At 37.8% G+C, this 21,665-nt stretch overlaps 1 protein-coding gene across 1 annotated transcript in view; it reads left to right on the top strand.

Annotated features, from left to right (window-relative positions):
* The first annotated feature begins 915 nt into the window (after positions 1–915).
* The window catches only part of LOC127193223 (immunoglobulin kappa light chain-like), a 32,596-nt gene continuing 11,846 nt past the window's right edge, over positions 916–21,665 (top strand). Inside the window, exons 1-4 of the mRNA XM_051150526.1 lie at positions 916–964; positions 1,059–1,347; positions 3,131–3,134; positions 10,036–10,333. Coding sequence (XP_051006483.1) covers positions 919–964; positions 1,059–1,347; positions 3,131–3,134; positions 10,036–10,333 — 637 coding nt within the window. The 5' untranslated portion in view covers positions 916–918. The remainder of the gene's footprint in view (positions 965–1,058; positions 1,348–3,130; positions 3,135–10,035; positions 10,334–21,665) is intronic.

Genomic DNA, 21,665 nt, shown 5'->3' with positions numbered 1-21,665 from the left:
TTTGTACTCTAAATTGCATCGCAACTTGACAAAAACTCACTAAAAACAATTACCAAATACCTGACAATGTCATTTCAAAGCCCAGTTATGTTTATGTATATATGCACTTGATCATTTCTAGTATGTGCAGGGCATCTTTGTGTGCTGTACTATGATTTATGTATTAGTTTACACACATTAGACTTATATGAACCATCAATAATTATACAATGTATTAATATTTTCATATGTTTATCCATGAGTAGACTGGAGCAGAATGATAACCCATTTCATAAAGTTGTGCTAAATCTAAAATGAACTGCTTTAAAATGTGTGCAAACTCCAGTAGGGCATCAAAGACCATTTGCTTTGTAGCCTTGCCACTGTATCCTCTTGTCACTCTATTTCTCAATTCAGATGGGTGCTCCCATTATAAGGCTTCATGATGACTTGATTTTGCAGATTAAGACCCACTCTACTAAACACATCTCTCTTCTTCCATGAAATAACAAGTATGATAAAGAACCAAAGTATAAGTCACTTTTCCATCATTAACCTACTCACTTTGAGCTCTTATAATTACTTACTTTCTTTTTCCTTATTCAACCTATACACTGGTCAGCATATTGCAATGCTGTAAGGCAAGACATGGAGGAACATGATTATTATTCCTGATGTCTTCCTCAGACATTGGCAGTATATGTGAATGGTTCTGGAAAAGCAGGGACAGTTAAATAATAATGTTTCTGACCTTTGTTCTTATTAAAATGTAATCAGTAACTTGTGTCAACTGAGTAGCTTTCACATAACAGCTTATAAGAAGCCTAAAGAGCAGCTCATTTGCATTAACACCCCTCTTCCTGCCTATGTTAGGAGTTATAGTAAGCCCTCCTCATTGTCTGGTACTCTCTTGAAAGGATCATAGCTGGACTGTGAGTCATGGCCTGGATGTCTCTTTTGTTCACACTCCTGGCTCACTGCACAGGTCAGGGGGCCTTTCTGGGATGCAGTGCATATACAACATTGCACATCTTGCCTCTGCTTTGTGACTGACTACTTCATTTTTCACCTGTTTGCAGGAGCCTTTTCCCAAGCAGTTGTGACTCAGGAAACTTCACTCACCACATCTCCTGGAGGGACGGTCACACTCACCTGTGGCTCAAGTACTGGGGCTGTTACAACCAGTAACTATGCCAGCTGGGTCCAAGAAAAACCTTACCAGGTACACAAGGGTGTCATAAGTAGCACCAGCAATCGAGTCCCTGGGATTCCTGCCAGATTCTCAGGCTCCCTTATTGGAGACAAGGCTGCCCTCACCATCACAGGGGCACAGCCTGAGGATGAGGCAGAGTATTACTGTACTCTGTGGTTCAGCAACTATTCCCACAGTGGTACATACAGATGGGGAAGTAGACCATAAACCCCTGGTACAACCTTTTAACTGTTGCTTCTTACCATATGACTACATCTCTCTGGGCTCAGAGGGCTTGTTCTCTCTTACTCTAGAGAAAGTCATAAAAACTATTCTCTGATGCTATAAAATGATTTATTTCAATACATTTTATGATAGTGATGTTATGACAAGCTTTAGTTGAAAACTTGATACATCATAGAATTGCAAAATAAGAGTGTCCATATACAGTTTATTGACTTTGGGATGGCCTGAGCAATGTTCTAAATGATGTGGGAAGAAGACTGTGGGTGGCACCATGTTTTTGGCAAAGCATCCTGAACTGTATAATCTTGAAGTCAAGCAGTGTGCAAGTAATCACACCAGTAAGTGTTCATATACATATTTCCCTCTCTTGGTTCTTGACTGTGGGTGATGTGACCAGATGTCTGAAGCTCTCTTTGCTATGATTTCCCTGCACTAATGCTCTTTAATCCAGAACTGTAAATAAAGCATGCTCTTTCTTTTCCAAGTTGTTTTATTTCCTCATATATGAATACTACAATGAATGAAACCAGAATAGATGTGTTCATAAATCCACTTACAATATGTTAGCCTTCACTGCCAGAAAAATTTCCAAAGGTTGTGGAGAAGCATAGCTTCTGCAGGAGGCAAGTTTACTATTTTCTGAAATTTGCTGCATGAGCCCTGCAATCAGGCCATCATGTTTGATACAATGGATCCTGGCTTTCCCTGACACTCCCTCTCTATGTTATAAGCTTCATCAAAAATTTATAGAATTTGAAGAATAGACAAAGAAATAGATCAGTTAAGGAGAAATACTTAAAGGAGAATAAACACTAGAGTAATGCCAATGAAAACACATACAGAAGTTTGATGGAAATTAAATATAACACCAGATGTAATAAACAGAAACATTGAACAGGATTCCAGCTGAACTGAGGATGGAATTTGAAAGATGATAATTCCAGTGGGAAAAATAAAAAAGTAGCACTAAAGTAGAATGAGTCAAGAAGAAGAGAGACTATCGGGATTCTAAGACAAAGTAGAAAATCTAGTCTACATAAGCAAGGCATATGAACAATTTTTTAAAAAGGAAATGAAAATTCATGAAATTTGGGAAACCAAATTCCAAAACTTTGAATTATAGGCATAGATGAAGAAGGATTACAAGTCAATGGTGCAGTGCCTAGAGTGGTTTGGAAGAATGAGGGGATGGAAGGACACAGAGGGTTCAATAGCCAAACAAGGACATCATCAAGGATGACAGATCTAGACCTAGGGGCCTGCAAAAATGCTGCACCAACAAACGACAATGCATGTAGTAAACTTGGTGGGACTGTGGGTGGTTCTCAAGACTTGCCTAAGATGTACGATCTTGCCTCCTCAGATGTGTGTTCTAGGTTACCATTGGGCTCTTCAGTAGCCCAAGGAACCTGCTCTTGCCAAGGGAAGTCCTAGAGTAGGCTTCCCCACTACTGCATTTCTTGTTTCAATATTAATGAGGTCTAGTTGCCCAGAGACTGTGCTCAAGCACTGTGCTCAAACACTGCTCACTGAATCAGGAAGCCTGAGCTTAGGTTAGAGATGCACCCTGGCACCAGAAGGTATCCACTCCATGGGAAGGTCTGAGGGTGGGGCCTCAAGCTGCAGAATGTATTTGCCGCAGGTTGGTGAAAGTGGGCACCTGAGGTTGGACCTGTATGCACCCATCCTAGAAGATATCCACTCCACATTAAGGTACGTGGTTGGTGCCACAAGCTCCATGACTGTGAAAGTGAACACCTGAAGTTGGAGCCTCACACCCATGGTATCAATTCCATGGGAAGGTCCAAGGTTGGGGCTGAGAGCTGCAGTAGGAGAAGTTATCTTCTGTGTGGCAGTGAGAATATGTGCCTCAAAGTTGGAGCCATGCAACACCAGTACCACAAGTGGTGGGAGCAGATGTGTAGCCTTAGGCTGAGGCCACTCTTGTGGGAGCCTGAGAAATTTTCTGGGTTTACCCAGGTGACCTGAGGTTACACCCAAGATTTCCCTACAACATGAGCTCTCATCTCACCTGGGAGACACATACATTGGGGGTTTGGGTTCCACAGCAGGTCATGCTGGTTGTTGTGCTCTCAGTGATGTCCTGCTGTTCAGATACCATGAAAACACCACACTGCTATCTTGGATCTATTCACGTATCTCATTTTTATTAGCTCTTTGTCAGTAGAAAGACATTGCCCTCCCACTAATACTGCTTGAGAGTTTTCTCTTTCCCCTCCTCCATGCCATCATTAACTGTCCTTGGCTTTCTGATGATCGACATTGTGACTAAGGTGAGATGAAATCTAAAGATGGTTCTACTTTTCATTTCCCTGATGGTTATGAAGGTCGAAAACTTTTTATAAAGCTTTTAATAACCACTTTTGATACCTTTTTATAAAGCATTTATTAACCACTTTTGATACCTTTCTGTTCATATACTATCTCATTTTTAATACGCTTACTTATTTTCTTTGTGTTTAATTTACTTTTCAAAAATATTCTAGAAACTATTCTTTTGATGTGTACAGCTGGCAAAGATTTTCTCTCATTCTGTGGCCAAGATGCATTTTTATTCAATTCATTACATCATTATAACTATTTAATGGCATGGACTCCTTCATCCTAATGTACTCATATCCTCCTAGTAGTTAAATAATTTTCACGTGTGGTTAATTTTGCTAGCCATCCTAGGTGTTAAGCAAGCTCAACAGTACAAAATTTAAAAAGGTATAGAGGAGCTGTAGAGAAAAAGAGTATAAAACATTAAAAAATTCTCATGGAGAAACCCATCAAAATTTCCACCAATAATAAATATAAGAAAGGATAGCTACCCTACACTATTGTTCAATTTAGTGCTCAAAGTCTTACCTAAAGCAGTAAGTCAAGAGAATACAATAAAAGGGTTATAAATAGAAAAAGATGTAAAATTATCTTTATTCTCAGATGAGCATTCTTTACATAAGGAACCCTAAACACTGTACAAAATGTTTGGAGCCCATATATTGTAGGCCCTTGTCTGTAGGCTAAGGAGATGCTCCCTCCTGGTAAGCTTCATGCTCAAACATAGGTGAGCATACTCCATACTAAAAAACAACCCATCAGGCCCCAAATGTGTTAAAAGGCTAATTACTTGTAGGGACACTTCAAAAGCAAACACTAAACCAAAAGGTATCTAAAGCTGGCTCTTTTAAGAAAAACATATCAAACATGGCCTAGAGACAAGCCTCAGGAAGTGTCCTGGGAGCATCTCCTGCTATTCAGGTACCCTTGGCTTAAAACCCCAAATGTTGGGGCATTGGTGAGGGCACTCCACATTTCTCCCTCTGTAGCTTCCTCTTCTTGTCATTTTTTATCATTAAGCTTAGTGAATTAAAATCTAGCTCTTCAACTCTTGACTGTTTTTATTTTAATGAAGTACAGTCAGTTATCTAGATTTTCACAAGTCAGAGGCCCCCTTCACCCACTGGAAAGGACATGGATTCACATTGTCTCAGCCCAGGCTGAGGGCTGACCAGAGGGCCTTCTTTGTGACAGGTTCTCAGGACAGAGCCTTCTTCAGATAGCCTCCAGAAGGCTGAAAAAAGCTCAGTGACAAGATTATCAGCCTAGCCTCTTGGAGAAGGGAACCCACAATATATAATTTCAGCAAAGAGAAATGATTCAAAATAAACACAAAATTAATAATTTTTCTATAAATGACAAACATATAAATTTCAGGAAATTGATGATATCATCCCCATCACAATACACACAAACACACACAGACAGACACACACACACAACACATACACACACACACACACACTCTCTCTCTCTCTCTCTCTCTCTCTCTCTCTCTCTCTCTCTCTCTCTCTCTCTCTCTCTCTCTCTCTCTCTCCACTTTGGAATAAACCTTAAGTGAGAAAAATGTAGGACCACAGGAGACAACTGCAATCATTATCTTGGTTGCAAGTTACAAATGATTCTGATATTTAGTCACTGGACAAGGTTGTCAGGTATATCCTTGAATGTGTACTGACACAGTCTTTAGCAAAAGAATCACATATAAATGGTTTCTCCATATCCAAGTTATTTTATAGGTCGATGAAATTCTGTACCTCATTGAAATATGTTTTGCCCTGCTATAATTAACTGTACCCAAAATGGGATCATAGATGGCTTGTGCTACTCATGAACACTAGAGAAAAGAGTTAATGTTCATGATGTCTCTTTCGATATCCTTTGTCTCCCTGAGTAGAGTGATCTCATAGGCTGAAATTTTAGTGTCTTCAGCTTGGGAAGGGAAACACACATACTGAAAATATACACCACATGAAGAGGGTAATCTTTGGAGCCAATAGCTTAGCCTTATGGCTTTAATACTCCAAGTGTCATATTTTACCCACTATCAAATGTACTACATTGTCGAAATGTAGTGGTTAGGAATGCCAAAATGTATCTCCAGAGAAGGCCTCAACTTTTCCAAAGCAGGATTTCACCAGAATTCATTCTAAGAATAGGGAATCAAGTAAAAGTGCACTGAAATGCCAAGGTATTAGGGTCACTGGCATACTCTCAGTCTCATCTACAATTGTAAACACATGAGCCTCCTCTTCTCAATTTGAAGTGGGTAATTTTGAAGAGCAGATCATGTCTTATGTCAAAAATAAGTCCTGTTAAGGTTAAGAGAAGTGAGAATTTCCAGTACTTCCTCTGAAGCGAGTTGTCTCCTAGTACAGTTTCACACAACGGTGTATTTTCATAAGAGGGCTGGACACAACATGCAATGCTGTCTCTAACATTTAACACATGATCATTAAAACATTGATCCCAGTCTAAGATCATTTCTTTGCAGTTCATTCTTTATTATTCTAAGAATGATTGTCACTTAACAAACTTGTACTTATGCCATTCAAAATTTTTTATAAACCTAATTCTTTGGTTACAAAAACCATTATTTTTGTTCTTTTTTTTTTACATTTTTTAAATTTTATTTTATTAATGTATTCCTATTACATCTCAATGTTTATCCCCTCCCTTGTATATTTTTGTTCTTCTAAACACTTGGATAATATAAAATCTACAAAGTATTGAACTCAATCTACAAAAAAAATTGGAAATAATTTCTCAAAATTGAAAATAACAAATATAAACAAAAATAATTAAAGAAGATAGAGTTGGAAATAAATGTAGGGCTGCCTGATGAAATAAGTAAACAGAAGTCTTCAAAAACCTCACAGGTTCAAATTCACCAGGCCCTGTACATTTGCTCACTGACCCATAACAGTGTTACAGCAGCTGCTGCCTTTCAGGGACAAAACCCCAGCACAGAGCTCTGGACCTCCTTGGGCCATCCTCTCGCAGCATAAATGCTCTGAAGACTGAGGTGGTGGTAGATTGCTTATGCTTACATAATCCACAGCAAAAAAGGCTCACAGAGAAGAGCACTCTCAGTGTGGGAAGTTACATAATCATGCCCAGAATATCGGGATTGCAAACCTTAAAAATTAGACCATGGTTGTTTCAGTACAGGCAAAGATTTTGTGAGTGGGGAAAATGAATATTGCCTCTGAACCTAGGTGACTGTGTGTCCTGTGAGCAGCAGGTGGCACTGTGAGGCAGACCATATTTTCAGTAAATTAATCACTGTGGATTTACTCAGAAAACGGTTGGCATAGAAGAGATGTCATTTGCTCATTGATTAAAAATCAGTAGCTGCATCTTTGCTAGCCTGGAAGAGTCTCTTAAGCAGATCTTCAAAGACTCTCTTACGCAGAATTTCACCTTGCTCTTCACCCACTGCTTCCTGTGAGGTCCCTTGGATGTAGATCAACTTTCAGCCTATTAGCTGTGTGTGGGATGAACATAATCATTAATGCTGAAGGAGAAGCAGGGACAATCATGGCTGGAAACACATTTGCAGCAAATTCCCTGGGTCTGCCCTCAGGAGTGGAAACAATGAGACCTGAGTCAGGGTTGCTACTCTGTAATATCAGGATCAGTGTCCCTCATGCTGTGGTCTGTGTTTTCTCTTCCTCCTCTTCTTCCCTAAAGTCACAAGTAGGAATGTACATCAGCAGATCTTAACTCCCACTGTACATTGCACACCTGGACTAGCAATCCACAGTCTACTCTGGTCTCTATGCATTCCCTCTCATACCGTTTGCTAGTTCCCTCTGCCAAGCTGTGTGGACTTAGCTGCCCACACTGTATATTTTCTGGAGATACAGAGACATCAGCATGTAGCCACTCCCTTGTCCATCTCACTGCTCAAATGCTCAGGTGCAGTTTCTTTCACTTAAAAGCTACATCCACTCAGCCAGTGATAGAAGTATTCCTAATTATGTATCAAGAGTTGGATAGAAGTACAATTTCTACATTTTGTGAAGACTAGAATCAGAGTCAGCAGATGTCTGTCCACATGCATGTCAAATCTGATTCTCTAACCAAAAGTTCTGGAAGCTCTGTGATCTCTATGTTTTGTTCATAGCCAGTATTCTCCTGTTGACAGGCCCAGTAGACATTTTTTAAATTTATTCTGATTTTCTATTCCACATTTTATTTTCATTGCTGCATGATAAAAATGGTTCTGCTTCCCCATGTCTTAGTCAGTGGCTTACTGCCACAGGATCTAGACCCTGACTTCAGATATTGACATTAAGTTAGTGATGTTTATATGTCAGGTGAAAACACAGAGAAAGCAGGAGATATGAATCTCAATCTATTTTGATTGTGATATTAATAAGTTTTGTGAGGAAGTTCTAATATAGACTTTGTGTAACAGCACTTTCAAATGTATATAAAAGTTATTGAGCAAGAATTTTTATAAAATATACATCCATGTTAAAGAAAAGTTTTGGAAGTACACACACATTAGTTAATATAACATATAATTTATATGTTAAATTATATATATATTTATATATATATATATATATATATATATATATATATATAAAATTTAAACAAGTAAAAAGTATTCTATCACCCTAAATTTTCCCTACATAGTCATTCATTCCACAAAGCCTGGATCCAGTCATCTATCTACTTTTTTGCTTGAAACTGAACCAATCTTTTCAAAAACATGCACATACATGGTGAAATAATTTCCAAATATCTGAGAATGTAATTTCAAATCTAAGTTATATGTTTTGTGTATATGCACTTGATATTTTCTCGTCTGTACAGGGCATCATTATGTAGGTATATTATGACTTCTTTGTTACTATACACACATTTGTACTATCTGAACCATGAATATTTCTACTGTGTATTAATATTTCCATATGTTAATACATGAATGGACTGGAGCAAAATGATAAGCCATTTGAAAAAGTTGTGCTAACTGTAAAATGAACTGCTTTAAAATGCTTGCTACCTTCAGCAATTCATCAGAGACCCATTGGCTTTCCTACCTTGCCACCTTATGATTTTGTCACTCCATTCCCTAATTCATCCTGAGACTCAGGTAATGTGGCTTCATGCAAATTTGATTTTTTTCAGACTTAGACCCATTATACTAAATACATTCATTTAATTCTATGAAGTGACAAGTATGATAAAGAGACAAAGTTCAACACACTTTCCCATCCTTAACTTACTTACTGTGAGCCCATTTGTTTATTTTGTTTCTTTCTTCTTATTCATTCCTATACACTGGCCTCCAGGTTTGGGGTTGGTCTGATGCTAGCATGTATTTTAATGCTAACTACTGACTTCTAAGATCTGGTTCCAGCTAAGTTAAGCACATTCTCATATATACATGTGCTTCTGTAAACTTTGCTCCACCTATTCTAAAGTGATTGGGTAATAAAAATTATGAAGCTTGAAATTTGGGAGAGAAAAAGGTGGAGTTTGGAGGATGTAAATCAGAGGTCAAGGAGAGATTGGAGCAATGAGAAAACCTGGAACATCAAGAGAAATAAATCGCCCATAGTAGATGATTTAAGAGCAAGTATAATATGGGAAATTTGAATGGGAAGAAACTATACTAACATGGAGGATTAAGATGGAGTAATTATTGCATAACATTGTGCTACAGGCTAATTAGATAGATCCTGGTCTCTCTGTGAGGTTTTTGGTGTATAATGCTGTTTAACGAGGAACTGATGATTTAACAAAAATTATAATTTAATGTTAAATATTAATAGTCATTCAACACCTGCATATTGCATTGATTCTCAATGTGAGTATAGGAATACTTGGTGTAGCATGGTTCTCATTGCTGATATTCTTCCCAGATATTGGACAGCTCTAGAAAGGCAATCTCACATGAAGAGTGACCTTTGCTCTTATTAACATATGACCAAAAACTTGTGTCAAATCCGTGTGTTGGACCTGACAGTTCATAAGCAGCATGGAAGTGGAGCTCATTTGCATTAACAGACCTCCTCCCGCCCCTTCTTTGGAGTTATAGTAAACTCTATGGCACCACCTTATTTAGTGCTGTGTAATTTTGATAAGAACACACCTAGCCTGAGAGCCATGGCCTGGACATCTGATTTGATCACATTCCTGGCTGTCTGCACAGGTGGGGGCCTTTTGGAGGTAACATGGGCAGGTAACCATACAAATATCATCTCTTGCTTGCCACAAACCACTCGATTTCTCATTTGTTTTTAGGATTCATTTCCCAGGCTGCTGTAATTCAGGAGTCTTCATTAACCACATCTCTTGGAGAGACAGTCACACTCACCTGTGGATCAACTACTGGGCCTGATATTGGCAAGAACTTTGCATGGTGGATCCAAGAAAAACCTTACCAGGTACACAAGTGCCTGATAGCTCAAACTAGCAATCGAGTCCATGGTGTTCCTGCCCGGTTCACAGGCTTCCTTCTTGGAGACAAGGCTGCCCTCACCATCACAGGAGTCCAGCTTGAGGATGAAGCCGAGTACTACTGTGCTATGTGGTTCAGCACCTATATCCACAATGGCACATGCAGATGGGGAAGCAGAACACAAACCCCCTGAAACAGCCTCATAACTGTTGTCTTCTTACCATGTGGCTATATCTCTCTAGGCTCAGAGTGCCTGTTTTCTGTTGCTGTAGAGAAAGTCCAAAAAATCTGTTGTCTGAAGCTACAAAATGTCTTATTTCAGCACATTTTATGGAAATTATGTGATGACAAGATTTAGTTGACAACTTGACACAACATAGAATCATCTGACAAGAGAGTCTCAGTGTGTAATTTACCTACTTTGTGATGGCACCATGGTTTAGGCAGACTGTCCCAAACTAAGTAACCTTTAAGTCAAGCTAAGCTTAATCAAGCAAGCCAGCAAATGATCATGTATGTGTATTTCTTTCTCTTGCTTTTTGATTGTGTGTATGATGTGACCAGATTCCTAAAGCTCCTTTTACTGTTACTTCCCTGCAATAATGGCCTATAATCTGGACTGTGAATAGAAACAGGCTCATTCTTTCCCAACTTGTTTTATGTATTAGTATTTTATTACTGCAACAGATTGAAGCTAAGAATGATGTGTTTAGAAAACCACTTAAACTGTCATAAGTGAGACTTCACTGCCAGGAGAATTCCCATGGGTGCTGGGAAAACATGGCTTCGGTAATAGGCCTTCCTATTTTCAGCATCTGCCTAGACTCCACGGCCTTATAGTTAAAGTACAGATTCCTGGGTTTCCATGATAATGACTTTCTATATTACCCTGGATCCTAATTTACCAAAGGACTTGGTCACATCATCTATTGCACCAAATAAGAGAACCTGGTTGCACATGATCATACCTATCAGTACCTACCAGAATATTTCTCCAGCATCAGAACTCTGAAGTCTCCTGAACAATGTCCATCTTCATCTTTCATTAATTTCCATCAGGATTCTATGCCACATAAATTCTAGAGAAACATGTTTTCCCCTGTGTAGTCTGCATAAGCCACCAGAAAAATGGGAGGATACAAGGGATGGGATAACCATTGAGATGTAACAAGAATAAATTAATTTTTAAAATTTAAAAAAATAAAGTATTCCTTTATAATAAAAAAAAAACTCTCAAGATTTCCCTAGGCTGGGAGCTCTTGAGTGGAGAGTGGGATATGTCTTTCTCATGCACTCTGGTGCCTCACATTTGACCATGTCCCCTGGAGGGGGAGACCTGGTGGCACTCAGAGGAAGGACAGCAGGTTGCCAAGAAGAGACTTGATACCCTATGAGCATATAAAGGGGGAGGTAATCCCCTTCAGGAACAGTCATAGGGGAGGGGAATAATGGGAAAATGCAGGGGAGGGAAGAATGGGAGAATACAAGGGAAGGGATAAACATTGAGATGTAACAAGAATAAATTAATAAAAAAAATTTTTTTTAAACTCTCATATAGCCAAACAGCAGATTATGGCAGCTGGTCTTCTGAGCATTGGAAATTTTGTTTATTAAAACAAGAAACATGACTTGAATAAGAAAAGAAAAAGACAGCCAGAACTCAACAAATAAACTATTCCACATTTGCAAGTTCCAAGGTTGAAACAAAATAATACAAAATCCTAAAAAAAATAGGTCTCCCCCACTAATGATGAAACATATCAAAATGGCATCTAATAAAAATTATCTGAAGATGGTTCTACAAATGAGTAGAAGTCATTCAGGAGAAACAAGAAACCACAAACAAAGAGGTGAAGGAATTAAATAAAACAGTTCAAGACATGAAAATGGAATTAGACAATATTAAAACATCACAAATTGAGAAAAATCATGAAATGGACCAATTAAAGAAGAAAGAAGGAATCCAACAGACAAGTATAACCAACAGATTCCAACATATGGAGGAAAGAATCTCAGACACTGAATATACAATAGAAGAAATTGTTACATCTCTCAAAGAAAATATTAAAACAGAAAAATTGGTGACACAAAGCATCCAAGGGCATCATGAGAAGGCATAACCTCAGGATTATAGGAGTAGATGAAAAGGAAGATGCAAAGTCCCAAGGACCAGAAAATGTCTTCAAGCAAATCATACAAGAAAATTTCCTCAATCTACAGAAAGAGACCCTTGAACATGCAAGAGACCTACAGAACACCAAATATGCAAGACCAGAAAAGAAAATCCTCCTACCACATAATAATAAAAACACTAAATCTACAGAGTAAAGAAAAGATATTCAAGGCAGCAAGGGGGAAAGGCCAAATAACATATAAAGGCAGATACATCAGAATTACACCAGACTTCTCAACAGAGACCATGAAAGCCAAAAAGGCCTGGGCTGAGGTCATCCATATGCTATAAGACCACAGATGCCAACCCAAACTACTATACCCAGCAAAACTTTCAATCACCATAGACGGAGAAAACAAGATATTCCATGACAAAATAAATTTAAACAGTATCTAAACACCAACCCAGAACTACAGAAAATAGTAGAAAGAAAACATCATTGCAATGAGGTCAACTACACCCAAGAAAGTGCAGCATAAAGATAATGATACATCAACAAAAACAAAACAAACACTGCCGCACTCAATCACCATTAACGCCAAAATAAAAATGATCCAATAACCATTGGTCACTAATATCTCTCAACATAAATGGCCTCAACTCCCCAGTAAAAAGACACAGGCTAACAAAATGGATGCAAAAACAAGATCCATCAATATGTTGCATTCAAGAAACACATCTCAACAACAAAGATAGACATTACCTGAAAATAAAGGGCTAGAAAAAAATTTCTAAGCAAATGGACTCAGGAAGCAAATGGGAATAGCCACTCTAATACCTGATAAAGTACACTTTCCATTAAAATTGATTAAGAAATATTGAGAAGGACACTTTGTTCTAATCAAAGAAAAAATCCACCAAGAGAACATTACTATCCTGAATATCTATGGCCCAATATTAGGGCACCTGCATTTGTAAAATAAATACTTTTAAAGTTTAAGCCACTCATCGATCCCAACACAATAATAGTGGGAGACTTCAATACCCCACTATCACAAATGGACAAATCCTCAAGACAGAGATTAAACAGAGAAATAATCAAGCTAACAGAGGTCATGAATAAAATAGACCTAACAGACACCCACAGAACTTCACAAAAACAGAAAAGAATATACTTTCTTCTCTGGCCCACATGGAACCTTCTCCAAAATTGGCTATATAACTGGTCACAAAACAAGTCTCAATAGATACAAAAAAAATCAGCTGATCTACTGCATCTTACCAGAGCATCAACAACAATAGAATTAACAAAAAGCCTACAAACATGTAGAAACTGAACTATGTTCTTCTCAATGACAACTGGGTGAGGGATGAAATAAAGAAAGAAATAAAAAACTTCCTAGAAATTAATGAAAATTAAGGCATGACATATGCAAACCTTTGGGACACAATGAAAGCAGTGCTAAAATGAAAACTACCTTCATAAAGAAATTGGAGACATGGCATACAAGCAACTTGATACAACACCTGAAAACTCTAGATAAAAAGAACAGACACACCGAAGTGGACTAGACAGCTGGAAATAGTCAAACTCAAGGCTGAAATCAATAAATTTGAAACAAAGAACACAATTCAAGGAATCAACAAAACCAAGAGCTGATTCTTTGGGAAAATAAACAAGATAGTCAGACCATTAGCCAAATTGACTAAAAGGTAAAGTGAGAGTACCCAAATTAACAAAATCAGAAGTGAAATGGGAGAAATAACAACAGATACTCATAAAATCTGAGGAATCTTAGGTCTTACTTCAAAAGCCTATAGGCCACAAAATTTGAAAATCTAAAGGATATGGACAATTTCTTTGATAAATTCCACTTTCTAAAGTTGAATCAAGATCAGGCAAACAAATGAAACAGTCTTATATCCCCTAAGGAAATAGAAGCAGTCATCAAAAGTCTCCTAACCAAAAATAGCCCTGGGCCAGATGGATTCAGCTCAGAATTCTACCAGACCTTTAAAAGAAGAACTAACACCAACTCTCCTCAAATTATTCCACAAAATAGAAACAAAAGGAACACTACCAAACTCAGTCTATGAAGCCACAATTACCTTAATACCTAAGCCACACAAAGACCCAACAAAGAAAGAGAATTTTAGACCAATCTCCCTTATGAACATAGATGCAAAAATATTCAATAATATTCTGGCAAACCGAATCCAAGATCAAATTAAAAATCTCATCCATCATGACCAAGTAGGATTCATGCCAGGCATACAGAGGTAGTCCAATATAAGGAAATCCATCAATGTAATCAACCATACAAACAAAATGAAGAAAAAAAAAACACATGATCATATTTTTAGATGCAGAAAAACCATTCGATAAAATCCAATACCCTTTCATGTTAAAAGTCAGAGAGATCGGAGATACAAGGCACATACATAACCTTATTAAGGTAATATACAGCAAGCCTACAGCCATCATCAAGCTAAATGGGGAGAAATTTAAGTCGAACCCACTGAAATCAGGGACACAACAAGGCTACCTACTCTCTCCGTTGCTCTTCAATATAGTACTGAAGTCCTAGCTAGAGCAATAAGATAGCTAAAAGAGATCAAGGGTATACATATAGGAAAGGAAGAAGTTAAAATTTCACTATTTGCAAATGATGTGATAATATACATCAGTGACCCTCAAAATTGTATCAAAGAACTCCTACAGTTCATAAACAACTTCAGCAAAGTGGTAAGATACAAAATTAACATGAAAGAGTCAGTAGCCCTCCTTTATACAGATGACAAAAGGGAGGAGAAAGAAATTAGGGAAACCACTCCCTTAACAATAGCCTCAAACAATATAACATATCTGGGTATAAATCTGACCAAGCAAGTAAAAGATCTATATGAAAAAACTCTCAAGTCCTTGCATAGGAAATGGAAGAAGCTATCAGAAAATGGAATGTTCTCCATTGCTCATAGATTAGGAGAAACAACATGGTAAAAAAATAAAATTAAAAAAAAAAAACCATCCTACCAAAAGCAATCATCGATTTAATGCAATCCCTATCAAAATACCAACACAATATTTTAAAGAACTAGAAATAACAATTCTTATATTGTTTGAGGCTGTTGTTAAGGGACTGGATTCTCTAATTTCTTTCTCCTCCCTCTTGTCATCTGTACACAGGAGGGCTACTGACTTTTTCGTGTTAATTTTGTGTCTTGCCACTTTGCTGAAGTTGTTTGTCAACTGTAGGAGTTCTTTGATAGAATTTTGAGGGTCACTAATGTATGGGAAAAACAAAAATCCCAGGATAGGTAAAACAATCCTATACAATAAAAGATGCTCTGGAGGAATCTCCATACCTGATCTCAAGCTGTACTATAGAGCAACAGTAATTATAACAGCATGGTACTGGCACAGTAATAGGTTGCTTGATTAATGGAATTGAATCAAAGAGCCAGAAATGAATCCACATATATATATGGTCACTTGATTTTTGACAAAGAAGCCAAATCTACTCAATGTAAAAAGAATAGCATTTCAACAAATGGTGCTGGTCTAACTGAATGTCTACCTGTTTAAAAATGCAAATAGATCCATATTTATCACCCTGTATGAAACTAAAGTCCAAGTGGATTAAAAGCCTCAACATAAAACCAGACACACTAAATCTGTTAGAAGAAAAAGTGAGTAAGACCCTAGAACTCTTTGGCACAGGAGACAACTTCCTGAACAGAACACCAACAGCACAGACTCTAAGATCAACAATCAATAGATGGGACCTCATGAGGCTGAGAAGCTTCTGCAAAGCAGAAGACACTGTCAACAGAACAAAGAGACAGCTCACAGATTGGGAAAAGATCTTTACTAACCCTACATTTGACAATGGGATAATATCTAAAATATATAAAGCACTCAATAAATTAAACACCACCAAACCAAATAGTGCAATTTAAAAATAGGGTACAGGACTAAACAGAGAATTCTCAATAGAGGAATATCAAATTGCTGAGAAACACTTAAAGAAATTCTCAACAATTTTAAAATGTTTTTATTACTTTAAAGATTTATTGACAATGAGACAAGTTAACTCCAAGCAACATCCAGCCTACCTCAAAGAAGATAATAAGCACCAGAGAACCTCCTTTTGGAGATGGCTTCAAATGTGGCAAACTAGCCACTGGCCAAAAGGTCCTCATTTCTACCACAGACAGAATTCAGCCTAAAAAAGGGGCAAGCTTGGATGCAGGCAGAGTCAATGGCCAAACTCTGCCAAGACAGGGTAAGCAAGTCCTCAATAGTTCCTGCCTCACAAATATGTCTGTCAGAAATATTGGGCCAGAAGGCTAAAGAAGATGTTCCAATGTTATAGAGAGTTTTGGGTGACTACTCAGGTAGAAAATGTCTGTCATCTTTTCATTTGGAAAGCTACTAACCTGCACTCTCAGCAGACTCAGATAATCAAGTTTATTCCTTCTCAAGTTGCTGAGGGAGTTGAAGATCAGGTAGCTTAGTTTTACAATTGTTTAGGGGTTAAGATGTTTTCAGGTCTAGATAAGTGTTCTAAGTTGATAGTGACAATATGTGATGGTGATTGATTTACATTCAGAAATTTAGTTGTACCAAGATAAGAAAGATGTCTTCTTCAAGGCTGTCAAATATAAGTAGCCAAAACACTAAGAATGTAACATATATATAGTTCCTGATTGAGTCACAGTTCTTCATGCCATAAGTAATCTATTGTATATATGTGTAATAATATAAATGTGTATGTACAAAAATAAAATAATTAAAAAAGAAATGCTCATCATCCCTTGTCATCAGAGAAATGCAAATCAAAATGAACTTGAGATTCCATCTTACCTGAGTGGCGAAGATCAATAACTCGAATGACAACACATGTTGATGAGTATGTGGTGAAAGGGGAACACTCCTCCACTGCTAGTGGGAGTACAAATTTGTTCAACCACTCTGGAAAGGAATATTGTGCCTTCTCAGAAAATTGGTAATAGCTCTACCCCAAGACCCAGCTATACCACTCCTGGGCATATATCCAAATTATGCCCCACCATACAACAAAGACATTTGTGTAACTATGTTCATAGCAGCCTTATTCACATAGCCAGAACCTGCAAACAACTGAGATGTCCCTTTACTGAAGAATGGGTAAAGAAACTGTGGTACATCTCTACAATGGAATACTATTCGGCTATTAAAAACAAGGAAATCTTGAATTTTTTTCAGACAAATGGATGGGATTAGAAATGAGCATTCTAAGTGAGATAACCAAAACCCAAAAAGACATGCGTGGTATGTACTCACTTATATGTGGATTTTAAACCAACATAGATGTCCTTGGAGAGACTCCACCCAGCAAGAGATAGGGACAGTTACAGAGATTTGAAGCTGGACACTGGACAGAGTGCCAAGAATGTAGAGTGGCCCTGCCAGGCCATAGAGAAAGAAGTCATATGTACTAGATGGGACACTAGATAAACTAAGGTCAGATGTTGGGGGAGGAGGGCTCCCTGTTCTAAAGACTAGGGGAGAAAGGGAAAGAGGATGAGAGAGGGGGTGGGATCGGGAGTTGGTGAGGGAGGGGTGGCATTGGGAGGAGATGAGGGAGTGGGTTACAATTGGGATGTAAAGAATTCAAACTGCAGAACAATCAGGTAACTTATATTCCTAATCCCATTACATTGGACTGATTATTAAAGGCCACTCTTAGAATGGCATGAAGGAAGATGTGCAGATGCTTTACATCAGCTCATACAATGAGCAGAGAACTAGCTTTCATTGTTCGGTGCATCCCACACACCTCATACAATTATAATGTTAGAACTGTACAATGCTTGTGAGAAATTATGTTTGTAGAACAAAAGAACCAGATACTGAAGCTGGATCAGACCTGACAGGATTCATTCCTCTCACCATGATGGATGCTGATATCCTGCATCCTCCTAGCTCCAGCCCCAGATGACTCTGTTGCTCTTAGCCATCATATTTGAACAGCTTCCCAGGCAACATTGTAAAAATATGATCAGTTTGGACCATCATTTCAATCTTCTATTAATCCTGGACTCACTTAACATTTAGAAACTGGATGACAAATGCAATCCCTGGCTTTATTACCATTTTCTCCAAATTTCTGGCCCCTTCCAAAGGATTATTCATCCCAACTCAGCCTGAATAAACTTTAAGAGAATGATGTCCCATTCCCTCTGGAGGGAGGTCGTGTAGGCATCTGTTTGCTCTCTTGGTCTACAAATGTTTATTCTACTTGGGAGGTGGTCATAAGTCATTATTGGTCTTATAAAGAGAAAGCTAGGTGGAACTCAGGGACATCTCTTTTCCTTTATCTTTCATCCATAGGTAAGGAGATAGGAGCTGAAAAGAAAGGGAGACATAGAAACATAGAGGGAGAATAGAACAAAAGCTGGATGATTGAATGTACTCCTAAACTCAAGGCCTTAATTGTTACTCATAATGAAGGTTATGTCTAAGTCATTGCTATAGAATTTAGTATGTTGATACAAAGCATGGACATGTAAACTACTTGTCAGATTCTAGCACAAGAATATATATTCTAAGTCTAACAGATAGATATGACTTTATTGATATATGAAGTAAATAGTTAAATAAAATCTTCAAAAGCCTCAGAGCCACACAGAATATGGCATTTAAGTTTTTATAATTCTAAAGTGTCTTTCACAACAAGACAACTCCTGACAACACCCAGACGATCTTAAAGAAGATGATGAGCATCAAAGAGCCTCCTTATGGAGATGGCTTTAAATGTGATAAACAAGCCACTGGGGAAATGTCCTTATGCACGCCACAGACAGAATTCTGCCCAAAAATGGGCAGTTTAGATGCAGGCAGAGTCTATGGCTGCACTCTGCCAAGACAGAGTAAGAAACTCCTCAATAGTCCCTGTCTTGTGAATAACTCAGGCAGAGATCTTGGGCCAGAAGACCAAAGACGAGGCTCCAATGTTAAAGAAGTGTTGGATGACTTGTTCAGGCAGTAAACTGTCTCAGTCAATTTGTTCATCTTGGAAGCTGCTAACCTGTACTGCTGGTTCACTCAGGAATTTAAGTTTTATTCATTTTCAAGTCTCTGAGGGGTATTGAAGTCCAGATAGTTTGGTTTTAAAATCAAGTTTAGTTGTTTAGGGTATAAGATCTTTTTAGATCAAGATAAAGGAGTTAAGTTATTAGTGTTGAGATAGGATAGATATTGAATTCCATTCATAAATTTAGACACAATAAGAAAGGAAAGACATTTATTTCAAACTTGATAAATACAAATAGCCAAACCAGTATGAATGTAACATTTATAGAACTCACGATTGTCACATGGTTCTCCCTGATGTACATAGTTTGTTTTATACATGTATGATGAAATAAACAAATTTGAAAAAAATTGACCTGTAGGTAAGCATGTGGGTCACTTTTTAAATTAGTGATTTGTAAGGGAGGGCCCAGCCCCTAGTGGATTGTGCACCTGAGCAGGTGATCCTGGAGTGTGTGAAAACTCAGACTGAGAAAGCCAGGAGGAGGAAGCCAGTAAGCATTCTGCCATGGCTTCTGTTCTCATTCTTTGCTCCAGGTTCCTACTCTGCTTAAATTTTTTCCTTATGTCCTGTGATGATGATCTATTATGTGGAACTGAAAGCTGAAATAATCTTGGTCTTTCTCATGTTAAAATAAATAAATAAGTAAGTAAATCCATTTGTCAGCCTTTGTATTTTTAATGAATAATTGAGAACATTGATATTGAAATTTTTCAATTAACAGAATTTGTTAATTCTTTCTATTTTGTTGTTATGGTGTGTGTTTTTCCTCCATGGCTTGATTTACTGAAGAGAGATTATTACTTGTGTTCTTGGGTGTGATTAACCTCTAATTGATGTTTTCTCACCAGTGCCTTTGGTTGAGCTATATTGATAGATAGGAACTGCATAAATATGTCACAATTTTAAAAATTGTTATGGGATGACTAGTTTTCTCCAACCATTGCTACTGAACATTTTTTCTGGGTTTAATAGTCTGGATGGCATCTGTGGTCTCTTATAGATTGAATAATATGTGTTCTCAACTTTCCATTATTAAGTCAGGTGTTCTAATGATTCTACCTTTATACGTTATTTGGTCTTTTTTACTGACAGCTTTTCATATTTTTCTTTGCACTATACATTTAGTGTTTTGATTATAATGTGCAGTGAGGAATTACTTTTCTGGTCTAGTATAGTTGGTATTCTGTATGCTTCCTTCACCTTGATAGGCACCTCCTTCTTTAGGTTAGGAAATTTTCCTTTGATGATTTTTCTGAAAAACAATTTTGTACCTTTGACCTGGGTTTCTTCTCCTTCCTTTTTTACTATTTCATAGTGCCTCATAATCCATGGTTATTTTGTGCTTGATTATAGAATTTCCATTTTCTTTGACTCACATATCCATTTCTTCTCTTATCTTCAATGCATGACATAATTTCTTCAACTTCTTGTACTCTGATGGTAAGGGTTATCTCTGAGTTTTCTCTTTGACTTCCTAGATTATAGATATGTACTTGTCTTGAGTTTCAGCTATGTTGCATTTCTCAGGGTCCACTTTAGTAGGGTTTCTATGTGCTGGTGGAGACAATTGTCCTGGCTGTTATTTCATTATGTCTTTATATTGTTGTCTTACACATCTGAGTTTGATATAATTGTAATTCTAGATGGTGAGTCTTGGTAGCTAGTGTTTTGTATGATGCACAGGTGTTTTATTACTTGGTTGCTGCTGATCTCTCTAGGTTTTAGGAGAATGTGGTGTCGGTTGCCCGGTAGAGAGTGTTTCTGAGTCCCTGCCAGATACAGCCACTGGAGAACTGAGTTGAATGTGCTTTTAGGTATTAAAGAATGACATAAAAGAGTGAGTATGACCTAGCAGGAAGAGATGGGCTAAGAGAGTCCACAGGAAGGAGGAAGCTGGATTTGCAGAGAGAATCTTTGGATTCACCAATGTGTTGAGTTAAAGAGGGAGATGGGAATCTTTAGGTGGTTTGTTACTACACTGGGATGGAACTTTGGAATTGTAATAGAACACAGGAAGAAAAGGAGATTACTCACCTGAATCCCATCCAGCATGACCAGACAGTTTCCATGATTGAGTGCCTCAAAGTATTGATTGTTGGCACAAAGAGATAGGATGGGGAGATAGGCTGGTTCCCGAGAGGGTCTCTGTTGCCTCCAGGGAAAGGAGTCCAGAGGAAGGTAAGTCTATGCATGGGTTCTGCCATAAAGCTGGGGGTGAGCATTTTTCATGGTTTCATTTTTAGTGTACAGAATTCATTTTTTGATCCTGTTCTTTGATGTTCTTTTATCTTA

Source organism: Acomys russatus, chromosome 8 (genome assembly GCF_903995435.1).
Source record: "Acomys russatus chromosome 8, mAcoRus1.1, whole genome shotgun sequence".
Lineage (NCBI taxonomy): Eukaryota > Metazoa > Chordata > Mammalia > Rodentia > Muridae > Acomys > Acomys russatus.
This window is presented reverse-complemented; position numbering and strand designations above follow the sequence as displayed.